This window comes from Enhydra lutris, unplaced genomic scaffold (genome assembly GCF_002288905.1).
Source record: "Enhydra lutris kenyoni isolate GAN:26980312 unplaced genomic scaffold, ASM228890v2 scaffoldscaffold2, whole genome shotgun sequence".
In the NCBI taxonomy this organism is placed as follows: domain Eukaryota; kingdom Metazoa; phylum Chordata; class Mammalia; order Carnivora; family Mustelidae; genus Enhydra; species Enhydra lutris.
Window position 1 is genome coordinate 6,918,676 of NW_019154086.1, and position 21,004 is coordinate 6,939,679.

Consider the following 21,004-nt stretch of genomic DNA (forward strand, 5'->3'; position numbering starts at 1 on the left):
CTCTGCCATTTGTTACTGTCATGGCAAATTTTAACCCATTTGTTAAAACTCACTGTCCAAATAATCAGATTCCCACAAAAATATTAAGTAAAAGTTACTAACTGCATGATTAAAAACTCAAAGCAAAACCAGACTATTATGATTCTTTCTCAAAATGTTCACTTTGGCATGCTTCCTTTTCCATGAGACTGTAATGAAAGATTACCATTTCATATCTACAACAAAGCTGTTGAGACCTAAAAAAATTAAGAGGCAGGGCCAAGGAAATTAAGAAGACAGTAGCAAAAGACAATGTACTCTTCTCCTCTATTGGGTTTTTATTTTTAAAGTATTCATTTAATTTGTTGCAGTAGCTCTACATGGGTTTGATTATAAATAGATACATATTCTTATAACCCTGTGGTAAGGAAGGGATGTTAAAGAGGACAGAGTTGAGGAAAAGTGAACACTGGCAAGTGGGAACAAAAAATCAATGTGCATTCTGCGGAGACAGAAACATATACACTATACTCAATTCTCATTCATCTTAGTTCTTCTTTTCTTCATATATCTTGGAATTTGCCTCCTTTTCTCTGAGGACAGAATTACTGAGAATGGTGAAAATGCACTGATCTAGGATTCAGTATTTCTTGATTCTGAACTTGGCTCTATGTATCTCTCTTAATCTCTCTAGTTCTGTCACCTCATATGTAAAATAAGGAGACTAAACTAAAGGTCCTTCTAAGATCCTTTCCCCAAATCCTTTCAATCTAACACCAATTATGCCTCCCCAGGAAAATAAGCATTCTTACACCTGATAGGAGAGCAGGCTGGTAAAACTTCCTGGAAGCAATTAGGTTATATAAGAAGTGTCTGAAATGTTCCTAATTAATTAAATTATGAAACCTGGAAAAAATAAAAATAAAAAATAAAATGTTCATACCCTGACTTTAAGGAATCTCACCTTTGGGAATTTGTTCTAAAGAAGTAATCATGTGCACAAAAATGAAGTTACAAAGATGTTCACTGCTGTACTGTTTGTCTAGAAACAACCCAAATGTCTCTGTGTAGGAAATGGTTAAGTAAATTATGGTGAGTCCATTTAAAAGAATATTATGTAGCCATTAAAAATGGTGTTACAGGGTGCCTGGGTGGCTCAGTAGGTTGGGCCTCTGCCTTCGGCTCAGGTCATGATCTCAGGATCCTGGGATTGAGTCCCACATCCGGCTCTCTGCTTAGCAGGGAGCCTGCTTCCTCCTCTCTCTCTCTACCTGCCTCTCTGCCTGCTTGTGATCTCTCTCTGTCAAATAAATAAATAAAATCTTAAAAAAAAATGGTGTTACAGATGAATATATAATTACATGCAAAGATGTTCATTATGAGGAAAAAGCTGGTTAGAAATTACCACGATTCCATTTTGGGTGTGTACATATATACACACATGTACAAAAAAAGATTAGAGGGCCATACAGAAATGTTAGGGATTATTCCTGGAAAGTAGAGTTTGTCATACTGTATCTTCAACCTTTTGTTCATAGAAATTTTCTACTATGAACACGTATCCATTATGAAATAAGAAAAAAATTATTATTCAAAGAATCAATTCTAAAGTTCTCTCAAGAGAATTATATTTTGTGTTCATTCTTCCCACTCCCAAAAAATAAAACTCTATTATTTAAATCAATCACCTCTGAAAAGTTTAGGTATTAAAATCACATGATAATTAAGATTTTTAGCATATTTATAAGGAAGAATTCAAACTGTTCAAAAACAAGAGAAAATAACCAGTTCTTCACTCATATGGTAAATAATGATTCAAGGCCAACAGAGATCAAATTGTTGTACTGTAGTACTGTGTATTAAAATGTTCCCACGTAATCCTCATACAATACCCTGTAGATTCCATCCTAAAATACAATGTTATTGGGAATTCCATTTAAGAGAGATGCAAAAGACTGAAGATGCAGAACATTAAAAATGACAGAAAAATATTATCTGATTGTTTAAAAAAAACAAAACAAAACAGAAGATGATGTTGTGCTCATAGTACTGAATTCAAAAGTAAAGCAAAGAGTAAGGAAACTTGGGCCAGTTGGTCTCATGTAGGAAAAAAAGAGAAAATACTTAACACTATCATCTACTATACAAATGAATGTTAAGTTTTCTTCTCAATCAATAAAGGAATGTGATTATTGGCTAGAAATTTTTCAGGTTAGAAGGATTTACAATGTAAATGAAAAAAGAACTTATTGTCAGTTTGAGTTATCAAAAATTACTGAGAAAGCCTGTCAGTCTCTTTTCCTGAAGATCTTTTAGAATACCTGCTAGGATATGATTTAGAATAAAAAAATCACCAACACCACAAACTGAGGCAAACGAGGACAACCCAAGGTCCCTTTCAACTTTATATTCTTTCTGTCCAGGTCTGCAAAGTCAAAGATATGATATGATAACTTACAAATTCATGAAGAAGAAAAACTTGCAATGAGCAACAAAATGAACTTGGGTCAACTAATTTTAACTACAAAACTACTGACTGGGGCGCGGGCGGTTCAATTCGTTAAGCATCCACCTTCAGCTCAGATCATGATCTCAGGACTCATGACCCCAGGGTCCTGGGATGGAGTCCTGTATCAGGCTCTTTGCTCAGCAGATGGCCTGCTTCTTCCTCTGCCTGAGGCTCACCCTGCTTCTGGGCATGCACAAGCCCACGCTCGCACTCTGACAATAAATAAATAAACTGCTGACTGCTACTTTTCAAACTTTTCTGATTTTTTTTTTTTTACAAGAAAACAGAGTTTACAATTAAACTATTAAAAGATATAAAATCCAAAAGGATACTTAATATCTACAGTATGGAAAGTACTTAGAAATTTTACCAAATATTAAAGCCAATCCATGAGATGTACCCACAGCTATCAGACTGGATACTGCCTGAGAACAAAAGGGAAGATTACATTTTGAAATATCACATCAAGGATCTTGAAACAATCCAAGTTGAATTTGTTGGTCTTCTTTCCTTTAGGCACCAGATGACATACCAACTATTATAAATAAGGAGAATTTCATCTAGGAGGCGAAACGGAAATGAAACTCAGGACGTTTTATTTCTGGGAATCCTTCTAAATTTACTCCAAGGATAACAATATCAAAATATCATATGTTCAACATTATAGGCAAAAACACACCACTTAGCTTCCTCTAAAGCAATTTAAAAAAGAAAAAAAATTTCAGGGGTCCAGACAAAGTAAGAGGCACTTTGCTACCCAACCAAGAGCCAGCTATGAGGTGTGGGAAAGGGGTGAGAAAGCCCTTCAGCTTATTCATAGGAGCCAAAAGGCACCAGAAATATTCAAAATTCAGCCCACTTCCTCACCAATTGACTAACTAATAAGAAAGCTACAGGACACAGCTGGAAGTGTTCAAGAAAAGAAGGCACTAGTGTGCTTTCAATATCCCCCAGTTCTCTATAATCGCGCCACAGATTTACTATTTGGCAGGCTTGGCAAGGGAGTTCAGAACTATTAAATGTACTATTTACCACAAAGTGATTTCACCAAATGCTGTTTTCCACTCCCTTATAACCAAAGGGAGGCCAAATCACAGAAGGAGCAAATTTACTTGGGCATGGGAGGACCACATATAAATAATCCTGGAAAAGGCTAATCATTATTCCATTATATGCTTCTCAAACAAAAGCCTAAAGAATAATAATACACCAGAAAAGAAGAGAACATTCAATATAGAAAAATTTTAAACTTGACTACTGGCAGTAAATGACCTACGAATTTATTATCATAATAATTTATGCAATAACTTTGAAATTAGAAGAATAAATCTAAGAAAACCTAATCAAATTGAAAGCTTACCTTTAAAGGATTATTTAAAGTGTACTTACAATTGCTGTAGGCAAGCCAGCATCCACTTTGTCCTAAGCAAAATTAAAAGAGTATTTGAAAAGATATTCTCATTTTTAAACAGAAAATGATGTAAGCCCCTCTTTTTACAATACTTTAATCCAAATCAATCCAGACAAGAGATGGAACCTTCATTTTTGCCCCCAACTAAGAGAAACCACAAATGTTGCATATAACAACAAAATACAAAGAGCATGAGAGTGGATTATTTTATTTTACTAACTGTAACAAATGCTTTAGGAAAGATACTGATTATAAATGAAAACAAAGAAAAAGAGAGGAAAGAAGTTCCATTTTCAATAATGTGAATAAACCCTAAGCACTACAGGTTAAAATGATAACAGTACATGAAGATTTTAGAAAAGGGAAACACGCTACAATATTCTTCCTCTAAGCTTCCTACCCAGCAGATTATCCAATAAACCCTCAATTAAACCCAAGTAGGGTGTATTCAGTCAGTTCTTAAGCATAAGAAAATAAAAAATTAACTCTATACAGTAACATATGACCTTGGAAAAGTCACCTAACCCTCTGGTTATTAGTTTCCTCCTCTGTTAAAGGAAATAGCAAATACTGCCCTATATACCTCAATGAGTTGTCCTGAGGATCACATTAAATGTAAAGTATCATATAAACATAAAGATATCTATGTGATACTTTTATAGCTTTAAATAATAACAGCTCACAATGATCAGCACTGTAGTAGCAAAGAGCTTTCACATACATATATTACACTATTTGCTTCTCAAACTGCAAGGGACAGATAAGACATGTATTATTCTGACTTTCTAGATTAAGAAAACACAAGTTTTAAGGAGCATAACTGACTTGCCCAAGGTTATTCAAGAAGTGGCAGAACTACATCTCAAACCCAGCTTCAGTTCCCAAGCCAGGCCCTTTAATTAATATCACTCCTACATTTCTTTTCTGTCTGTCCTTGCCAGTGTGGTCAATTAGTCATCAGAATCTCTCAGAAGCCAGAATCGATTTTATACAACTTTACGGAGCTTCCTGGGAGCTAACTCAAGAAAATTACTCCAGAGCACAGGAATATAAGGAAGAACAATGCCAAGGCTGTTACATTCAATGTTCTGGAGAGCAGGATATACCCAATCTGGAGAGCAGGATATACCCAACCTTGTGTGGACATGTGTGTGTCAAGTACACCTAACATGCCTGACAATTAAGATGCATGCAATAAAATGAATGATTGATCTGTGTCCTGGATAGGGAAAAAGAATGAGAGAGCAGATGAAGAACATAAAGTAAATTTGAAATGGAATCTGAATAATGAAATCAGAAAGTCAGCTTGCTTTAAAGTTAAAAACAGAATTCATTGTTTATACACCACTGAAAAGAAATAAAAGATAAAAAAAAGTTAAAAACAAACAAAACCCCCCCAAAATTAAATTAAAAATATAAAAAATAAAAACAACAACAACAACAAAAAAACCCAGAGATGTGGAAAGCATTTTAGAGATCACAGAATTTTAGTACTGGTGTTGCAACATCTTCAAGTAGTGATTCTCGAAAGCCAGGCTACATTAAAATCATTGAGGATACCTGCTAAAATGCAGATCCCTATGCTATACTAGGAAAGATGCCAATTCAGTAGGTCTGGGTGGTGCCCAGGAATCTGCATTTTAATCAGCATGCCGGGAGCTTCTTATATGTTGGACACATTCTGGAACACTGTGCTAAGGTATCTCTATTATCTTGGGTGATCATCAAAGTAATAGATACCCTTTAAAATGATTTTGCATTAGTTTAAAATACAGTCATCTGTCATAATACTTTCATCTGTGAATGAGCTGTGAACTTCATTCACAACTCCAAAAGCTTCATCTTTCCTACGTGTTCTTCATGCATGGGCTGCAAAGCCGTGATGAGCGAGGCCCCAGGCAACCCTAATAACATAACCATCATTATCCACATGGCTGAAGGTATTATTGAACAACTATTTAGGAGAGATACCCCAAAATATAACTAGCTTTACATGTTAATAAACCAACCGTCACAGAAGTGCATACAATTTAAACTGAGCTGGTAATCCAAAAGTAGGAAGGCGGTGTCTGAGCACGGTCACAGGAAAAGCAGGTTTCATTTTAACAGACCAAAGGAGCTCAGGCATGGCAATGAAATAAGAACAGAATGCAAACACTCTGGGATTTATTAGAATTTTTCCCTCCTCTTCAAGAGGGAGAAGAAACCCTTTTAAATAACAGATTTATCTGATCAATGTTCAGTGTCTGAGTTTTAGTTCAGTCTCCATTATTCAAAATATTTTTAAAACTGCACAGGTGGGTCAAATGACTGTTCTGGTTCATCTTGATCTTGAAAGGAATGAATTTCATCACCTACATAAGGATTAAATTCAGAAAACGTCATGGAAATGTAATCCTCAACAGGTGGTTCCCATTCTAGCAAATCTGAGTTACTCTCCACCTAAAAGAGGAAGGACAATTGCCCAGGTTCCCTCCATGGCTTGACTATCTCTCTATTTAAATTGACTTCATGATATATGAGCTGGGTCAGGGTATACCAATTGCCCACAGAGAACACTTTCTTTTTCGCTTTGGTTGGTTTGGTTTCTACAACAAAAGCTTTCTCAGATAAACGTGACAATTGCAATGTGATTATGATGTTGTGATGCCACTCCTTTATCAAGCTCTTACCCTTCTGGAAAATTAAAACTGTCCAAACTGAATATGCAAAATACCAATCAAACTCCATGAAAACATTAAAAAAGTCAAGGTTCCTGGGATATGAATATGTCATCATTGTCACCATCATTAGTACACATAGGACCTACACAATCAATTCAGAAAACTAAAACTTAAAGACCACGTAGAATTAACAGGCTTTGAGGTCAAAGGAAAATTTGATAAAACATACCAGAATCAGCATCTATTGTCTTAATGATCTATTAAGCATTTTTGCATCAATTCTGTACTCTAAAAAAATTTTCAAAGAAGACCACAGGCATTCTGTTGCAGCCATTACACACTGGCCACATTCACCAATACCACCTCCATTTCACAACAAAGCAGCACGACAGCTGGAGCCAGAAACCCCAATTTTGAGTAATTGTTCTGCTATCTCCTAACCCAATGATGTAAGACAAGTTAATATATCACCTCTCTGAGCCTCTCTTCTCATTTGTAAAACGGGATATGGCTTTTCTTACTTTCAAAGTTTGTAAGAGTAAATAAAATAAGGTACATGAAAAGGGTTTTGTGAATTATAAGAAAATCACTCAGTTGTAAAAGATTCTGATCAATCATTTCTCCATATGAAAAGACTAAAAAAAACAAGCACTCTAACTCAACCAAATACACAATATGGCAACTAAACTGAAAAGGAATTTAAAGAAAAGGCAGATAGTGTTCCTTTTAGGCTTGCTGCCATATTTCATTTAGGCACACCAGAGACTCTGAGCAGACCTTTATTTCATGGCTGCACTAATTTCTACGTCAAGATGTGTAGCCATGTCTTATGAGTCAAAAACAATCACACAAAACCCATGAAAGCCAGATTCTATTTCTTTTTTTAAGCTCGGGCCAAGAGAAGTGCTGTGCTTTGTTTTATGCTCATTCCTACTTCATTATGCCATTGCAGGTTACAAAGCTGGGGAAGAGAACAAAATACTTACAGCTGCAGACACTATCTGGGCAGAAATTCCCTTCAAAAGTGAATGTCGCATAACTGACCCATGGAGTGAAAAAGAATCAGGTAATTTCTTCTTCCTAAAAAAAAAAAAAAAAAAAGAAAAAGAAAAAAAGAAAAGAAAACGAAAAGAAGAAAAAAAAGAAAATGTTTAAGAACATAAAAAAATTTTTTGAAAAACCAGGGTCTCAAAGCTTTGAAAGTCCAAAACACACATAAAAATAAGAAAAATAAGAAAAGTAGAAAACAACACTGATGGATATTTGTTAGCTCTGTTTGCAAAAGGGTATAAAGATTCCAACGGTCCTACATTAAGATGTTGTACTAAACCCACCCTGAATCTCAGAGAAGCACAAGCAGGAAAATGAATAAAGCCACCATTCCTTTTTCACTGATTCAAACTGCTCCTCACCCACCTTCAACTATAGCAAGACATTCAACTACTCACCAGAAGACTGCCTATCGTGCCCTGCACGTCTGCCTTACCTCTACCTACCTTCTACCCTTGCCCACCTTCCTTGCCCTCCTGTCTTTAACTGCCCTCTCTCATTCTTCCACCAAGCACCTCAAAATCCCCACTCATTATTCTTTCTCTGCTGCTCCTACTAACAGCTCCTTTCACTTACCCAACTCATCATCATACAAAAAAGAATTTTTAATTTTCTCCCAAACACTGAGCACCTCCTCTCTGTGACTGAAAGTATGCTCTGGGGAGACAAAAATAAGGAAGTCAAGCTTCCTGGTTTCAAGGACCTCGCAGCCTAAATAGAGGGATTCATAAGTAAAATAATCTTTTTTTTTTTTAAGATTTTATTTATTTATTTGACAGAGAGATCACAAGCAGGCAGAGAGAGAGGAGAGGAAGCAGGCTCCCTGCCGAGCAGAGAGCCCGATGTGGGGCTCGATCCCAGGACCCTGAGACCATGACCCGAGCCGAAGGCAGCGGCTTAACCCACTGAGCCAGCCAGGCGCCCCAATCTTTTTTTTTTTTAAGATTTATTTATTTGAGAGAGGGAATTAGCAAGAGAGGGAGAGAGAATGCAGAAGAGCAGGGGGAATGGCAGAGGCAGAGGGAAAAGCAGAGTCTCCACTGAGCAGGGAGCCCGACGCCACTCGGGGCTTGATTCCAGGACTCCAGGATCATGACCTGAGCTGAATGCAGATGCTTAACTGCCTGAGCCACCCAGGAGCCCCATAAGTAACTTAATCTTAAAAGATAAATGTTAGAAAAGAACAATGGATAAAGCACTACAGAGATGAAATAGAGTTTAATCCTATTTATTAGGGGGCTATCAGAGACAGCTATAGAAAAGAGATGTCTGACCTGGCCTGGATGGATAATGAGGAGGGTGGCAGGCAACAAAAAGGCACAAATAGAAACATGAAGATGTCTATGTGAGGGGAATATAAGTACACAAAAGGCACCGACCACAAGGATGGGTGTGGGGGTGTTTAGAGATTAAGTCAAAATGGTAAGCAGGGTCCAGACTGATGCTATGCAAGAGTTCTGACATTAAAGAAGGCAAAAACAAACAACAACAAAAAAACCAGACATCATATGTATTTTCTTAATTTGAGTACAACTGACACACGTTAGTTTCAGGTGTACAACTTAGTGATTTGACAAGTACATATAGTATGTAGTGCTCACCACAAGGGCAGATACCAGCCTTTCCGTTCCATCACCATTACAATATCACTGACTGGATTCCTTGTGCTGGGACTTGTATTCCTGTGACTTACTCGTTAAAAGACATTGATCTTCGAAGCAGATAGAGACCAGATTGTCAAAAATCACTTATCATGGTTCCATACAAATTTTAGATTTTCTACTTTTGCGAAAAATCTCAACTTAAAAAAAATTTTTTTTATTAACATATAATGTATTATTTGCCCCAGGGGTACAGGTCTGTGAATCGTCAGGCTTACACATTTCACCGCACTCACCATAGCACAGACCCTCCCCAGTGTCCATAACCCAACCACCCTCTCCCAACCCCCCCAATATGTTGAAAAGACTGTGTTGCATCTACAGATGGGCTGAAGAGGGGGTATAGCTCAGTGGTAGAGCATTTGACTGCAAATGGCTTGGAGCAGTATGGACATTTTAATAAATATTAATCCATGAACATGGGATATTTTTCCATATATTTGTGTCCTCAATTTCTTTCAGCAATGTCTTATAATTCCCAGTGTATAGCTCTTTCACTTCTTGGGTTAAATTTATTCATAAGTATTTTACTGTTTTTGATACTACTATAAATGGAATTATTTTACTCCTTTTTCAGATATTTCACTGTTGGTGTTTAGAAACACAACTGTCCCCAATTAGCCTAAGCAATCTCGAGAAAGAACAAAGCTGGAGGCATCACACTTTCTGATCAAACTCTCTCACAAAGCTGTACTCAACAGTATGAAACAAAAACAAAACAAAAATCAGTACCATACTGGCATAAAACTGACAGAGACACCAATGGAACAAAATTGAGAGTCCAGAAAAAAACAGCTATATATACGTTCAACTACTATTTGACAATGAAATAAAAAACACTCAATGGGGAGAGAATATAGTCTCTAATAAATGGTGTTGGGAAAACTAGATAATCACATGCAGATGAAACTGTACCTTTATCTTACACCACTCACAAAAATTATGGAATTAAATGGATTAAAGACTTATATAAAACCCAAGCCATAAAACTCTTAGAAGAAAACATAGGGGAAAAAGCTCCTTAATGTTGGTCATGGCAATGGATTTTTTGTATAAGTCACTAAAAGCACAATGAACAAAAGCAACTGTAAATAAATGAGACTATATCAAACTAAAAAACTTTTGCGCAGCAAAAGAAAATCAACAAAATGAAAAGACAACCTACGGGGTAGTAGAAAATAGTTGTAAATGGTTTATCTGGTAAGGGGTTAATATCCAAAAAATACAGCAATCCTCCCTTATCTGCATGGTTTCAGTTACTTGTTGTCAACCACAATCCAGATGATCCTCCTTCTGAGGTGTTGTCAAAAGGTTATTAGTGTAGCCAAACCCAGTGTCATGCCTATGTCACTCACCTCACTTCATCTCATCCCATAGGCATTTCATCATCTCAAGACATTATAAGAAGTGTAGGTATAGTACGATAAAATATTTGAGAGAGACCACGTTCACATAACTTTTATTAATAAGAGTACATTCTTATAATTGTTCTATTTTATTACTATTGTTGTTAAACTCTTACTATGTCTAATTTACAAATCATACTTTATTATAGGTATATACAGGAAGAAACATAGTTTATATAGGATTCAGTACTAACTGCAAGTTTTAGGCATGCACTGGAGGTCTTGGAATGTATCCCCTGTGGAAAAGGGAGACGACTGTCCAAATAGCAAAAACAAAAAACAAACAAACAAAACAAAACAAAAAAATCAAACAATTTGAGTAAAAAATCGGCAGAGGATCTGAACAGACATTTTTCCAAAGAAGACATACACATGGCCAACAAGTACATGCAAACTGTTTAGCATCACTAACCATCAGGGAAAAGCAAATCAAAACCGCAGTAAGATACTGCCTATTGCAATGGCTATTATCAAAAAGAGAAGGTGGCTCGGTCAGCTGGGCATCTGTTTTCGGCTCAGGTCATGGTCCCAGGGTCCTGGGTTCGAACCCTGCACTGGACTCCCTGCTCAGCAGGGAGTCTGCTTCTCCCTCTCCCTACCCACCCTGGCCTGTGCTCGCTCTCACTCTCTCTCTCTCTTTCTCACTCTCTCAAATGAATAGGTGAAATCTTAAAAAAAATTTTAAAAAGGCAATAGATCACAAGTGTTGGTGAGAATGTGGAGAGAAGGGAATCCTTGCACACTGGTGGGTAGGAATGTAAACTGGTGCAGCCACTGTGGAAAACTGTATGGAAGTTTCCCCCAAAATTAAAAACTGAACTATCATATGATCCAACAATCCCACTTCTGGGTAGACAGCCAAAGAAAACAAAATCACTATCTCAAAGAAGTATCAGCGCTGCCATGTTCATTGCAGCATTATTCATAATAGCCAAGATATGGAAATAAGTATCCACCGTCAGACAAATGGGTAAAAATAAGAGGATGGACACACAAACACATGCACACACACAGGAGTATTATTCAGTCATGATAAAGAAGGAAATCTTGCCACGTGTAACAACATGAACGGACCTTGAGGGCATTATGCCACATGGAGTAAGTCACACAGAAAAAAGACAAATACTGTATGATCTCACTTACCTGTGGAATTTAAAAAAGACTAACTCATAGAGGCAGAGTAGAACTGTAGTTACTAGGGGCTAAGAAGTGAAGGAAATGTGGAGATGTTGGTCAAAGATACAAACTTCAAGTTGTAAGATGAGTCAGTTCTAGGGATCTAACATACAGCATGAGGACTATAGCTAACAATAACGTGTTATATACTTGAAAGTTACTAAAAGAGTAGATCTTAAATGTTCTTACCAAAACAGAAAGGGTAATTATGTGAGGTGATGAAGGTGTTAACTAACCCTACTGGGTAATGATTTCACAAATAGTGTATCAAAGAATCACACTTACACCTTATATTTGCCTAATGTTATATATCAGTCTTATCTCAATAAAGCTGGGGGGAAAACACATTTATCTATTTGTAGGAGACAGTGATGAACAGGTTAATATAACCAGCAATGGTCCCTATTCCACAAGAGTTGACAAGCTAAGAAGACAGCACTAATACAGGCAAAATTTAGGAAAGGAAAAATACACGTGACTTTATCAACATTAAAGTTACACATGAATTCAATAATTCCTTCCTCCACTTCGCTTTCCTTTTCATGTGCTCTCCAAGAATTTGGGAGGTGAAAAGCAGCCAAAATGAAGTTACTTAGGGTTAGAAGTCCTTTTCCCAAATCTTTAGTCATTTTGTGATTCTCCTCTGAACCCATTCCAAGGCAATGAAGGAATGCTGCAGCTGACCTTAGAGAGTGGGAAGAAGGGGATGGCGAGTGCAGAGACCATAATGGCGGTGAGGTGAACCAAACTCTGTGTTTCTACCACAGACACTGTGCCAAATTTGACTCATGCTCCCTCCTAGGGCTCTACTGCTTCTGGGGGGGGGGGCTCGCTGTTATTATGGCTCCCTACTGGAGGTGCAGAGGGCAGTGGTCATGGCATCCACCTGTTTAGCCTCTCCCCTCAACAGTGGAAGATCTTTAGGGTCTAACAAGCAAATTATTTCCACCCAAGTGGGCCTTCTACCCCTATGCAGGCCTTCAGCAGACCATACTGTAGCACAGATATTTACATTTTAAATGATCAATACTGCAAGCACATGCAAGTGTGATTTAAGTGAATACTTACCTTTTTAAGTTGGTCCTGTCACCACTATCTGAACTTGCCACAGACGAAGTATCATAGGAGTGAGAATCAATAGTATCAATGTTTAACAATGTAGGATCCTCAAGAACAAAAGACTCCTCTTCATCATCAGTCTACATTGGAAGAAAATGGATCAATAAATTCAGAATTCCAAATACCCTGTAAGTCAGATAGGCATTACGGGTTTCTCGAAAACACTCTTGTGCTCATTTCTGCTTATTTTTTTAAATCTTTTTTCTATGCATTGTTATTGAAAGAATAACATTCAATAATGAATCTAGATAGATCTCTGTCTCTACGAAGAGTTCATCCCAAAAATTTCTCCCTTGTACCAGGAAGAAGAAGGAGCAGTTATGCAAATTATTGTTAGCAGCAGAATATTTCTTAAAATTTGAACCTCTACAGATGATTGACTAGTTAACTAACAGCCAGTGGCTAATTAGAAGAAAACAAATACCACCTTACTACAAACAGTATGCCATGAGAAATATGACAAATGGAAGAAAGGCATCCTGGGTTTGAAAGAGCATCTGCAAACACAGTGATTTCATAAAATGTATTTTGCTCCTGGAAAAGGTAGTCCTGGAATATATGAGCAGGAGTCATAGGTGATCCCACAGTTTGGGACCCAAACTGTAAAAAACCTTATATTCCACCATGCCAGGTGACAGCAGGGCCCATGTCCTCGTCTACCACAATATTCCCTAGTGCCCAGTGCTACACCAGACATACAATCAGTATTACTCATTGAATGAAATAGGGTATTATATAGAGTAGACAGTAGGCAGGCAACAAAGATGTTTAAGAAGTAGGCGCACATGACAGGACCCACCTCTTAGAAAGAAAACTGAGGCATCAGGAAGACAGATGAGGACACTGGGGGAGACTGAGACAAGGAAACTATTAAGAACCAGTAAAAAGGTATGGCAATGTCAAGGAAAAAGAGAATAGAGCCTAAGAATTCGGCAGAAGAGGTCAAGAGAAGGAAAAATTAAAGAAACATTACTGGAAAACACAAGGTCCCTGTTTACACTGAAACAGTGGAAGCTGGGGGGTGGGGTGGTAAAGGAGAAATCAAAGAGGACTCCAAGGTTTCTAGCTTGAACAACCAGGCAAATGGTGATACCTGTTTCACTAAGAAAGCAGAAGAACGGCAGATAAGGCAGAAGGAGGAGTTTAGCTTTGAACAGGTTGATTCTGAGCAACAGACATTAAAGAAAAATGCTCTGACCATACACTCCTCTTTCGGCTGGACTGCATTCTGCCTTACCACTTCCATCGACACCCATAATGAGAGCAATCTCAACTCATTATCTCCACACTCTCCACCGTTGCTAGCTATTGACTACGGCCTCTGCTGAAGGTACTAGCCAAATCCATGGCCTACCTTCAGTTAGCATGCCCTTGTCCTGACATCATTTAACACTACTGACCATTCCCTGCTTCTTGAAACTTTCTATTCCCTTGGTTTCCTGTACATCTGTGCCCTGCTACACCTCCCAACTTATGAGGCCTCTTCTAGCAGTCATGTTCTCTATTTTCTCCTCAGCCCAACCTCTAACTGATGCTATTCTCTGGGATTATATTCTTAGCTCTCTTCACTTCCAATTTCACACACTTCCTATATGAAGAAGCTAATCCATACCTATAGTTTCAAGTCCAATGTCATGCTAATGATTTCAAAAGCTGTATCTTCAGTATCAACATTTCTCTTGAGGTTTAGGCCCATTTCCAACTGCTTTTCAGATACCTATACACACACACACACACACGTCTGCTAAGAACAAGATTAGAATTAGCAAGGAGAGATGGTCTCTTGACAGCTGTAGAGTGGAAAAAGGCTGTAGGGAAAAGGGAAAGGAAATAATTCAGAAATTAGAACTGCAGCATCAAGGGCTTAAGCAAGAAGGTCAATCAGAATCTTATCTGATTTTCTTAAGCAGCCTGGGGATGTAATTAAAGACAACAGATCAGTTAAATTAAGCCAGGGTTAAGGGCTTACAGGATACCCAAAAGGAAAAAATAAAGAAGAGAATTAAAGCTTATCAATATGGCTAAATTTAAAATTACTATCTACACAGCAGAGATACCAATTTTCCTGCACTGATATGTAAAATCTACACAACCCTATCAAATTTCAGTGTGTGTCTTTGTGTATGAACTAAAAAGTGATTCTAAAACTTACATGGAAACGCAGAAGACCAAGAATAAGCAAGGCAATCTTGAAGAGCAACAACAAGGATCTGAGACTCTTAGATACCAAACGTTGGAATATGATATTGGGGCAAGTGGAGAAAGACCAATGAAATTAGACCCATACAGACATTATCACCTAATTTAAAACAGAAGTGACACCACAGAAAAGAATATTTTTTCAGTAAATGGTGCTGGCTCATACCTCACACCATCACATACAAAAAATTCCAGATGAATTGCAAATCTAAGTTTGAAAGACAGAAAAATAAAAATTTTAAAACAAAATAAGATAGCATCATCATGACCTTGGAATTTTCAAAATATTCTTAAAACAAGACATACAAAAAAACTAACCATAATGGAAAAACAAAATAAGCTGAACTACATTAAGAACTTCTGCTCATCAAAAGAAACCATTAATAGAGTGAAAAAGTGACCCACAGAACGGAAGAAGATATATCTAATAGAGTGCCTATATACATCACATATAAAGACTTCCTACAAATAAGTTAAAAAAAAAAAAGTGAGCAAGAGACATGAAAAGGCAATTCACAAAAGAGACATCCAAATGGCCCAACCCTATGTGAAGGCACCCAACTTCATCAGTTTTCACAGAAATTCAGATTAAAACTATGATGTGATATCATACCTACACACCTATAAGAACTGAATGGATAAACTGAAAAGGAGAAAATTCAAAGTTGATGAGGTTATAGTTATAAGAACTCCCATATATGGCTGCTGGAAGTCTGTATTATTCTGCACAGTTCAAAAAACCTGTGGCAGTTTCTACTAAGGCTGAACATACCCATATCTGATGAGCTAGCAATTCTACTCCTATTCCTAAAAACAAAACTAAGAGAAATGTGTGTGTGTGTGTGTGCGTGCGCACACGCGTGCGTGCATGCACCTGCGTGTACCTAAAGACGAGAATATCCACAGTAACTTTTCATAGTAGCCAGAAACTGGAAATTATGCAAATGCCCATCAAAAGTAGAATGAATAAATAATGGTATAAAGAATTTTATGTATGGGAATGAACAACTACATACAAAAATATGAATGAATCTAAAAACCTAATACTGAGGTAAACAAGTCAGCCCATACTCCTTTATGTGTCTCATAATTCCATTTATATGAAGTTCAAAGCAAGAAAGCTAATCAGCGCTAGTAGAAGCTAGGATTGTGATTATCCTGGGCTTAGGTACTAAAGGGGCACACAAGGAGGTTCTGGGGTGTTAGTAATGTTTTATTTCTTCATCTGGATTCTGGTTGCACAGGGCGTTCAGTTTGTGAAAATTCACCAAGCTACGCACTTGCAATCTGTGCACTTTTTCTCAATGTACACTACACTTGAATAAGAAGTTCAAAATAAATTTCTGGCTGCACAGAAGAAATGAAGTGAAGCAGGAACTACCCAGACTGGGAAACAGGAAAGAAACAAGAGACTCGGTCTAAATTATGTCAAAGAACAGGTTTAAGAAAGTAAGCAAATGGGGAGGCAAAGGGGTGGCTATGGTTAGAGAATGGAATTCCACAATTAAAAACCTCAGAGGTTGCACAGTTCCAGACAATGACAAGGTCTAGTACCATTATTTCATGCCCTAAATTCTGTGATTCGGGATGTCTCTGTAATCTCTAACTTTCCAGTCTATAAAACATCTGGGCTGTCCATTTCTTCCCAATCTCTCGGCAGGTCGGTATTAATGAACATTATAGAATATATGCACGCACATATTCACACTTTGCACTTCTGCCCTTTCCATCATTTTTTTCTTTTTTAAAATCATTTTAATACTTTTTCTCCCAATAATTTTCATAATGTTCTACAACTTAAATTTCATTTTTGCTTTCACTTATCCATCTGCCTAGCTCTTTGGAAATGTGAAGGCTGGCCAATGTCCAGTCCCAACTCTCTCCCAAAGTCAGAGACAGTCATATAGCATTTTATAATGCCAGCATCTAATACTATGAGCCAAACACACGAGACACTCGAATTATTACTGAGGATGATATCTGCTCAGAAGTATTTTCTTCTCAGTAAACCACTAGTGACCATACTTACTATTAGTCATAGAGAAGTAAATTGTGCAAAGATGGTTTTTCTTCACTATGAACTAGTTTCATTCATATGAGCATTTTATTTGTCATTTTTTTGAAGATTTATTTATTTATTTTAGGAGTGAGTTGGGGTAAGGGGCAAAGGGAGAGGGAGAATCTCAAGCAGACTGCCCACTGAGCGCAGAGCCCAATGCAGGGCTCGATCTCACAACCCTGAGATCATGACCTGAGCTGAAATCAAGACTCGGGGCCTCAACTGACTGAGCCACCCAGGGGCCCTTGGCCATTTTTATACAAATATGTTCAAATATGGCTTTATATACAACCTTCTAAGCTTACTTTTGTTTCACACTTAGTAAAATAACTGAAATGAGGATTAACCAAAATTAATCTCTTCATCTCTAAATGAAGGTTATCTTCTCTGTCAGAAAGCAGTAAATAAGCATCATTATAACCAGCTATTCTTTCATTGACCAAAGCTTTCCATGTCAAAATTTCAAATGCTACATCTTAACACCAATCATACATTTTTTAAGTTAAAATATTCAAAGTAACAGCAACACCAAATGGATATAAAAATAGAAACTGAAGTCATATAAGAATAATAAAAGATATAGCTACAGAGAAAAGTAGTTTGCATCCTATGACGTGTTGGCTACAATCCCCAAAGTATAGGTGAAAGGGTAATAAAAAGACAATAGAAAAAAAAAAAAAAGATAATAGACCTAGCTCACTCACAGCTATGGGGTCAGTGGGCATTTCTTTTAGGGAACATCTGCATCATTATCTTTTAGAAAACTATGGATCCAAAATAGATTCATGCATTTAAAAATCTTTCTCGAATTTGAAAATAAAACTTCAAGAGGAGTCTTAAGCAAAAAAGACAGAGTTGAATTGTCATCGGATGTAAGATACATAAAAGTTTCCATACTTCACCGACATGTTACTTCCACAAAGTTCCTTGACAAAGCCTTTCTGACTTGCTACTTCAGAAAAGAATAACATCATTTCAAAACTCCAGGAAACTTTTTAATAAAGATGGTACTCATAAGATACACTGTAGAGGTTTTTCCTTTACATAGAACGGCGATGAGGTGCATTTCAAGGTTATATCTAGTATCAGAGGATGAGCTATTTGAGTATCACTGGTAGAGACTATTACTGAAACATAATATAAACCTTAGAAGTGATGTGAATCTAATATTTCACCTTGCTTACTAAAATGTTTTCTCAAATCTACGAAGTATGAGGCATTTTATGGGGCATAGACATGAACAAGGCATGGCTTCTGCCCTTGAGAAGTTCATAGTCTAGATCACTGGCTGTCCAACAGAACTTTCTCCAACAATGGAAATACTCTGCATCTGTGCTGTCCACTATAGTAGCCACTAGCCACGTTCCAACTGAGCACTTAAAATGTACCTGTACAGGGACACCTGGGTGGCTCAGTCCATTAGGTGTCTGCCTTCAGCTCAGGTCATGATCCCAGGGTTCTGGGATCAAGTCCCACATTGGGCTCCTTGCTCAGCGGGAAGAATGCTTCTCCCTCTGCCTGCCACTCCCCCTGCTTGTGTGCGCTCTCTCTCTCTGACAAAAAAATTTTTTAAAAAGATTTTTATTTATTTATCTATCATAGAGAGAAAGAGAGCACAAGCACACAAGCAGGCAGAGGCAGAGAGAGAAGCAGGCTCCCGCTGAGCAGAGGGCCCGATGTGGGACTCAATCCCAGGACAATGGGATCATGACCCGAGCCGAAGGCAGTGGCCCAACTGACTGAGCCACCCAGGCGTCCCAAATAAAAAAATTAAAAAAAAAAAAAAAATGTACCTGTATACCTGAGAGACTGAATTTTTAATTTTTACTTAACTATTACTAATTTAAATTTCAATCACCACATGTGACTAATGACTCCCATACTGGACAGTGAAGATCTAAATATACACTATAATCAACCCAAAAGCATTAAAATCAATTCGGTAGGGGTGCCTGGGTGGCTCAGTGGTTTAAAGCCTCTGCCTTCAGCTCAGGTCATGATCCCAGGGTCCTGGGATCAAGCCCCACATCGGGCTCTCTGCTCAGCAGGGAGCCTGCTTCCTCCGCTCTCTCTGCCTGCCTCTCTGCCTACTTGTGATCTCCGTCTGTCAAATAAATAAATAAAATCTTTAAAAAAAAAATCAATTCCTTAAAATGACCATGGCCATTAGTATATACTTACCTCATTAAGTATGCTTTCCAGTGTCGGAGGAGTATCAACTTGAGGAATATCAAACTCCTTGTCATCAATCTAAATAGAAAAAAGAAATGAATGTTCATATAATGCTGCTTTCCCTCTTAGAATCGTGAGGGTGTTTAAATTTATTAGAACCATTACCAATTAAGAGACAAACATATCACCAAACTGATCATGCAGAGAGCCAACTCAATGATCCATGGTAGTAAGGACCAGATCAAAAGACTACAGAACAGTTTTCTATCCCATCCACATATTTGGTGATTATCAAAGACAAATATGCACTGACAGGCACCATCTTGACAGCCCCATCTGAAAGCTTCTGTTCAAGGACTTTGACATGTGCATTTTAAACAGGACAAAACAGCATGTCTCATGACAAGCCCCAATTTTCTAAGTGTAGAAAGCAATATACAAAATAATATACAAGGTCATAAGAAATATACCAGGGTCTGACACTGCATTTCTTAGTTATTTCATAAATTATGGTGAGTAGTGATTAGGTCAAACAAATTTCATTAAATATTCTCCTGGTCACAAAAGCTTATTACTATCAAATCAATGGAGAAAAAAAAAATCACAGCACCTGGGGCACCTAGCTGGCTCAGTTAATAGAGCATGCGACTTGATCTTGGGGTCATGAGTTTGTGCCCCATGCTGGGTGTGGAGCCTACTTTAAAAAAATAAGCGTTTTTTTTTTAAATTCCCTGCACAAGATTTGTAAACCTACCACTAGCTCTATGATCCTGAACATTCATTTAACATAGCTGCACTTAGACTTCTTCCTCTCTAAAATGGATCATCAGAGTGTGTGAGGCTCAAATGAGAACATATGTTAAGGTACTTCATAAATGGTAATGGTAATGGTAGTGGTAATGGTAATGACATACACAAATGAAGAGTGATATTATCTCATAAATCTGCATATAGATTTCTATTAATTCATGCAAAAATGAAAGACTGAGTCTTTAGGTCACAGCTCTAACCATCATCATCACTTAACAAAAGCTGAATTTTTACCAAATCATTTTTGAATTCCAGTTCCTTGTCCAGATCTATGTAAGAGAATTTTGAAAGCGAAGCTTCAAGATTGAAAGACTTATTCAGCTCTTCTTCAGTAGTCTTGGCGAGGAGGCTCTGTTCCACATTTTCATGGTCTGGTTCATTTTCCATGTTTACTTATAATAATTATAATTCAGGCAATCCAAGCAAGTTTTTGTTTGTTTTAATATTTGGCCTTAGATCATGACGTCCTCAATGATGATCTCTTTTCAAAAAAGGAAAAATATACATTATTTAGATTTTTCTTTCTTGATTAGACATTCTAAAGACTTACGTGGTCAGACTTTTGTGGAAACTGATTCTTCGTCGATCATCTGATTGTAAGGCAAAGAGAAATCAATATGGTTTGAGGTATGATATTGGGGGAGAGTTTCTATGGGAGTACAAAGGAGGAACATCTAACTCGGAAGTCTGGGAAGTGGTCTACCACCCAAAGTCATTAAGTCTGGTGATAATGATAGACTTGGGGTAAGTTTTCAGCCACTAGACTTGGTACCATACAGATTTACGTTTT

At 37.5% G+C, this 21,004-nt stretch overlaps 1 protein-coding gene across 5 annotated transcripts in view; it reads right to left on the reverse strand.

The window, feature by feature from the left end:
* LOC111147960 (VPS8, CORVET complex subunit) overlaps nucleotides 1-20,637 on the reverse strand; it is a 245,202-nt gene extending 224,565 nt beyond the window's left edge. For 4 of the 5 annotated variants that reach the window (XM_022504266.1, XM_022504272.1, XM_022504282.1 and 1 more), the window contains exons 1-6: nucleotides 20,449-20,637; nucleotides 19,414-19,482; nucleotides 12,924-13,054; nucleotides 7,549-7,642; nucleotides 3,878-3,910; nucleotides 2,859-2,913 (exon numbers count right to left, since the gene is read on the reverse strand). In XM_022504266.1, coding sequence (XP_022359974.1) covers nucleotides 2,859-2,913; nucleotides 3,878-3,910; nucleotides 7,549-7,642; nucleotides 12,924-13,054; nucleotides 19,414-19,482; nucleotides 20,449-20,601 — 535 coding nt within the window. In that variant the 5' untranslated portion in view covers nucleotides 20,602-20,637. The remainder of the gene's footprint in view (nucleotides 1-2,858; nucleotides 2,914-3,877; nucleotides 3,911-7,548; nucleotides 7,643-12,923; nucleotides 13,055-19,413; nucleotides 19,483-20,448) is intronic. The other variant, XM_022504289.1, reaches the window with a different exon arrangement.
* Between the last annotated feature and the right edge of the window lie 367 nt (nucleotides 20,638-21,004).